The 6,715-nt window shown below is 29.6% G+C and overlaps 1 protein-coding gene across 1 annotated transcript; it reads left to right on the top strand.

Annotated features, from left to right (window-relative positions):
- Positions 1-2,532: 2,532 nt before the first annotated feature.
- On the top strand, positions 2,533-5,859 carry LOC108477880 (3-dehydroquinate synthase, chloroplastic-like). The gene is made up of 8 exons (XM_017780358.2): positions 2,533-3,016; positions 3,139-3,289; positions 3,393-3,560; positions 3,648-3,874; positions 4,172-4,295; positions 4,637-4,699; positions 4,776-4,919; positions 5,010-5,859. Exons 1-8 carry the CDS (start codon positions 2,688-2,690, stop codon positions 5,139-5,141), a joined length of 1,338 nt encoding a protein of 445 aa, XP_017635847.2. The 5' UTR covers positions 2,533-2,687; the 3' UTR covers positions 5,142-5,859.
- The last annotated feature ends 856 nt before the right edge of the window (positions 5,860-6,715 follow it).

Below are 6,715 nucleotides of genomic sequence, written 5' to 3'. Positions count from 1 at the left end.
CATAATTGAGTATGTTAATTAAGTATTAATAATATATATTATTTTAAATTAATTTCATTTAATTAATCTAACAATTTTATACTTTAAAATTATGTGTAGCATTCATCACTTGAGCTTTTTAAATAAATAGTATCTAAATAATATAAAAAAATGGAGCTTATTAACATTGGTAAGTTTGAAGTATATTAAAAATGGGATATTAAAGGAATGGTTTTTCAAGAAAAATTCTAAGTCATATGAAAATGATAATGTCACCAAAGAGAGATGAAAGATCATTTTAATATAAAATAACGTAAAACTATAAGATTAATTCATCACAGCTTTATTTAGTTTATTGTACATATTATACTAAATTTATTTTAAACTCACTCTTATTCATTTTCCCTATTATTCCATTGTCTAATGTGAAAGTTTACTTTTATAATTGGGATAAATCTCAAAATTATACATGAATTTTGATTAAATTTGTAGTCTGATACATGAACTTTAATTTGGTGCAATTATACGCATGAAACTTTTATCATGGTTCAAATGTATAAATATATGAAACTTTTTAAAAAAAAAATACAATAAATACATCAATTTATTTTTATATTGGTTAAAAATAATTATTTGTTATGCAATATATAAACATAAAATAATGATATATCAATAATTGTGTTAATAATTTGTGAGAATTGGATCAAATCAAAATTCATGTATAAAATTACACATTAAACCTAAGTTCATATACAGCTTTGAGATTTATCTCTTTATAATTATATGTGTTTATTAATTTTAAATTTAATTTTACTTTATGCTATTTTTTCTCATTGCTATTACTTCATGATTATTATTTGATAAAATCTCTAATTTACAACAACAAATTATTATTATTATTATAAACAAAAATTATTATTATTATTATTATAATTTTATAATTGTTTCAGTAATTTGTGACTTAAAGTAATTAATTGCATAAGAAGTTTAACAAGAAAGATAATTAAAAGCAAAAAAATAATATAGAAAATTTAAATATATTTGTAATACTATAAATTAGATTTTATTTTATTTTTAGGAATATGGATTTTATAGGTTGCCTAAATATAATTTTATTTTTATTTTAATTATGTTTAGGAAGTTGAATTTTTTATTTTGTCTTTAATTTATTTCATATTATTTTTTATAATACATTTAAATAATTTAATCTCAAAAATTATTTCACTTATAAAAATAAATTATTATAAAAATTAAAAATATATTATGATAATATCATCCTTTAGATAAGTTGATTTTTAACAAAAGAATTAAAATATAAAATGTTAAAAATAATATTTAATATTAAAACTAAAAAATGAAATTAATGTTTTAGCATTAAATTTAAAAATTAATTGTTAAATTCAATAAATTTAATATATTAAATCATAATTATTTTCATTTATTATCAGTATGCACATTCAAATTAAGTCAAATTGTAATATCAATTCTCAAAATCCTTTATCTTGGGAATTTACTATTTAATATATTTAAATAAAATTTTAAGACAAATTTGTTCTTTTCTTTTATTTAAACTCAAAATATGTGTTGAAAATAATTCATTTTCATTATAACTTAAAGCATTCAATTTAATCAATAAGTAATATCTTATTATTTTAATTTTTTTATTTAAATCGAGATTAATTCTATTATCAAATAAGAAAAATACAAGGAATTGATACACAATCAATGCAATATATAAAGAGATGTTACTACAAGAAAAACACACACGAATAATTTATTTTATGTTTGAAAATAATAATATTATTAAATACATGCTTTATTTAGATCAATTTTATCAAAATTAAAGATTGAAGAATAAAAAGTATATATTTACAATATGTCAATCTTTTAAACATTTTCAGTATTCTACAATTAGTTAATTATGATTTGAAATTCTTTTATTTTTTGAATAATATATATTTTAATCATTTTAATAATGATTACATATGGTAATTATATGAAATAAAAATATTTCATTAAATAATAAATATATAAATGCATACTTATATAAAAAAGAACTAGTAAATATAAAAAATAGAAGATTATTGAAAATTAAATTATATAAATGATATTTTTATAGGATAAATATCAAAACTATCTATAAACTTTGATTAAATGTATAATGTCATATATGAACTTTAATTTTGTACGGTTTTAAATATGAAATTTTGTTGGATCTAATTTTCACAAATCACTAACAATATTATCAAATTAGCATAATTTTACGTTGATATATTACATACACAAATAATTATATTAATTCGATATAGAAATAAATGGAGGTATTCATTTCTTTAAGTACGTGTAGAATTGAATTAAAACCAAAGTTTTATATATACATGCAAACAACAATTTAATTTTCATATATATAATTACATCAAATTAAAATTTATGTATCAAATTGCATATTGAATCAAAGCTCTCATATAAATTTCATATTTATCCTTTTTTATAAATAAATTCTTAAAAAAATTAAAAAATATAAAAATTCGAATTCCGTAAATCACAGCCGTATATGTGGTATTGCCACCAACCGTGAATCGTGTCGTCGTCCACCAACAGCTTCGCGTCTCACCTACCCACTCCTTTTCCTCCTTCAAACCAATGTTTCTCCCCAATCCTTCCCCTAACTAACAAACAATAAACCAGACAACCCCCCTTTCTCATCTATGGCCTGCGCCACTAACGCTATCTCTCTTTCTCTCTCTTCCAACCCCAACTCCAAATTGTCCTCTGACTTCATCCCCAAGCTTAATAAGCCCGTCAATGTTTCTCTTCGCGCTTCCACTTCCGCTGAGTTGAATCCCGGACGACTTTTTCTCTCCAGACCCATTGGACTCAGTCGCAGGAATTGCGCCAATGCAACTCCGGTGATGGATCAGTCGGTTGGTGAAAGGAGCTCTTCGGTCCCCACTATTGTTGAGGTGGATTTGGGTAATCGGAGTTATCCGATCTACATCGGCTCCGGATTGCTTGATCAGCATGAGCTTCTTCAAAAGTTGGTTAATTTCATTCATTTGCTTCGATAACTTCTAGCTTTTTTTTCTTTTTTTTTTTCTGCCAAGAGAATGCTTTACGTTGTTCGTCGTATTTAGTGTTAACGAGTTGTCGTTTCGATAGGCATGTTCATGGGAAGAAAGTTCTTGTGGTAACTAACACTACAATTGCTCCTTTGTATTTGGATAAAGTCGTTGATGCGTTAACAAAGGGAAACCCGAATGTTTCTGTTGAAAATGTGATACTACCTGATGGTGAGAAGTACAAAAACATGGTGGGTTTTCCACTTTTCCTCTCTGTTTTTTTGTTTCTTTGATTTGAAGCATTGTTGCTATTGAACTTGATGGAAGTAGTAATTGTAGTGGTTGTGCTTATAGGAGACTCTCATGAAAGTTTTTGACAAGGCCATCGAGTCCCGATTGGACCGGAGATGTACATTTGTTGCTCTTGGCGGTGGTGTGATTGGTGACATGTGTGGTTTTGCTGCTGCTGCTTTTCTTCGCGGTGTTAATTTTATCCAGATTCCTACTACTGTTATGGCGCAGGTCATTTCGCACTGATGGCTCATTTATGTATTGATCATCACATTGTGTGCAAACATTTCATGTTTTTAACTTTGTTCTAATAAGCAGGTGGATTCTTCTGTTGGGGGTAAAACTGGCATAAACCATCCTCTTGGGAAGAACTTGATTGGTGCTTTCTACCAACCTCAATGTGTGCTCATAGACACTGACACATTGAACACACTGCCACATAGGGAACTGGCTTCAGGTCTGGCAGAGGTTATAAAGTATGGGCTCATCAGAGATGCCGAGTTTTTTGAGTGGCAGGAAAAGAATATGGAGAAACTGATGGCAAGGTATATGAAACTCATTGAATGAAATGTAATTAAACATTTGAATAGGTTGAAACTTGTTTAGAAATGTGAAGCTGAGAGGACATTTGGTAAGAACTGAAAATCAAAACGGGTGTTTTCAATTTGAGCTTTCGGGAATATACCTTGTATTATCCTTTGAAGTAGTTTCTTGATGTATGCCTTGTGCTTGTGTATAGCTCCTTGTCTACTTCAACCAATGATATTACACTCTGGTGCTTTCCTCATTATTGCAATCAATATATCTTGAAGCTGTATGTGATGCAGTGTTGATCATTACAGGGATCCTGATGCATTTGCTTATGCTATAAAGCGATCATGTGAAAACAAGGCTGAGGTTGTGTCACTAGATGAGAAGGAAAGTGGATTGAGGGCTACACTGAACTTGGGTCATACATTTGGTCATGTAAGTTTTATATGTGTTCTGCTATATTACATTTTAGCTTGCAAAGGGAATCGGATTTTTTCATTCTTGGTGCATTCATTTTCTTTTTTGGAGTTTTTATTTTATGGCCACATGGTTTGAAATCCCAAAAAGGAACTTATGAAATGGTTTAAAATAGAATAAATATGAAGTTACAACTTGAGATTTTATGTTTTAACAGTTATTCTCTCTTTTGTATTCAGCTAGTGGTGAAGTTATCTTGTGTTTACATCTGTTAGAATTTGTACTTCATCTTGAAGGGATCTGTGTTTACTCCAGATTTTAAGAAATTTTTGTGCTGTTGTCTTCATGTTTCTTTCCAGGCAATAGAAACTGGGTTCGGATATGGAGAGTGGCTACATGGAGAAGCTGTTGCAGCTGGCACGGTAATGTGATTTTTATTGCATTTTGTTTTGATCTTCTTCCATGCCTGTACTAAACTTGAATCTATACTCAACTCAGGTTATGGCTGTTGACATGTCATATCGCCTTGGTTGGATTGACAGTTCAATTGTGAAACGGGTTAATGACATATTACAGCGGGCTAAATTACCTACTGCTCCTCCTAAAAACATGACTGTGGAAATGTTCAAATCTGTCATGGCGGTAAGTGAACCAAGTTTTACTGTTCTGTATATCTCAAATTGCTTTCTCTGAACACTTGAGGAATATGTATGTATCATTTTGTTATGGTAGGTTGATAAGAAGGTGGCTGATGGGCTACTAAGGCTTATCCTTCTGAAAGGTCCTCTGGGAAATTGTGTTTTCACCGGCGAGTATGATAGAAAGGCCCTGGATGATACACTTTCTGCATTTTGCAAGTCTTAAATCCAGATTTTATTTGTTGATCTGTTTTAAGCTTTACTTGCACAATTGTTCTCCCATATCCTTGGATGGTTTATCTCAATGGTCATGCTAATACTTTTTGTTGTACTCTTTCTCTAGGATTCTTTCTTTTCTTGAGCTCCATTGTCAGAAGGCTTGTACCAAGTTGTAATGCCAGTATTAATGTAGTCAATAAAAACTATATATGCTAAAGTATGTATTTTTATTATTTGCTTACTTCAATAAGAATAATTTCATAAATTACCATTACATTCTATTGATACTAAAAGATGGCATGGGGGAGATTGGAGTCAAAAGTTTGGGCAAAGAGCCATATGGATTGAGTGGTGGAGGAAAGCTAGAGAGGCCTGAAGAAGGAGATGGCTCAATTGGAGTTTGGGAGTGGATAGTGAGCATGTCCTTGAGCTTCAAGGTCAAGAGGGGTATTTGTATGGATTTGACATCCTTTTCAACGTGTTGTCCTTTGATAGGTTTATCGATCTCTACCATGGTTCCTTGTTGGGTCAGTAATGCAACATGATGTGACCAAATTGCAAGGTATGTGGGTGAAAGGTGGTGGATGTCTTGTCCAAGTGGCTTGATAGTTAGAAGTAATTGGTTTGCTTGTTCCTAGGACTTGACAGAACAATTCTTGTAATATCCTGAATTAGGGCTTAATCGGAATAGTAGTTTCGTGACCACAAATTCGAGATAGAAATAATTATTTTATAATTATTTTGATGAATATGATATGATTGCATGATTGTGTGAAAATTTCATGATGAAATTCTATGCCTAAAGTGCTTAAATTGAAAGTAGGGACTAAATCGAATAAGCTGTAAAATTTGCATTCTAGAAGTTTTTAGTATAAAATTGCATTGAAATATTAATTAGGAGGTCTTAAATAGCAATTTGACCAATTTTTAAGTCTATGGACAAAAATTGGACATGGATGGAATTTTTGGAAAGTTTAGTAGTAAGGGCATTTTGGTCATTTAGTTATTAAAATGAATTAAAAACAAAGTTAAAAGTCAATTTTTGTCCATCTTCTTCATTAGGCCGAAATTTCAAGAGTTCTCCATAGTTAGGGTTTGTTTCAAGCTTCTAAGCTCTATAGTAAGTGATTCCAAGCCCCATTTTTAATGTTCTTTACGTTTTTGGAATCCCGATAGCTCGATTAAGCTTATGTTAACAATAATTCAACCTAGGGTTATATTTGGAAAAATACCCATAGGTGAAATTTGTGTATTTTGATGTTTTATGATAGAATATGGGGTTTTAAATTATGTTAGACAACTTGTGCTACTTGGTTTTGAGTGAAAACGAGTAAAAGAGATTAATCGGCAAAAATACCTAATAGTCACAAGTATATGTTAGAGTAAGAATTTGATGTTGCCATAGAAGGGAAAAATGATCAGCATGTTATAAAACATAAGAATAAGGAATAAAGTTTAATTCCCGAGCCTAGAGGCAAAAGTGTAATTATGCAAAAGTTTAGGGGCAAAAGTGTAATTTTTCTAAAGTTCGTATTAAATGCTGTTTTGATGAATGTATGTATTAAATAAGATTAATTTGGC

This window comes from Gossypium arboreum, chromosome 12, assembly GCF_025698485.1.
Source record: "Gossypium arboreum isolate Shixiya-1 chromosome 12, ASM2569848v2, whole genome shotgun sequence".
Lineage (NCBI taxonomy): Eukaryota > Viridiplantae > Streptophyta > Magnoliopsida > Malvales > Malvaceae > Gossypium > Gossypium arboreum.
Note: the sequence above shows the minus strand (reverse complement) of the source record. Positions and strands in the feature narration are given on the sequence as shown.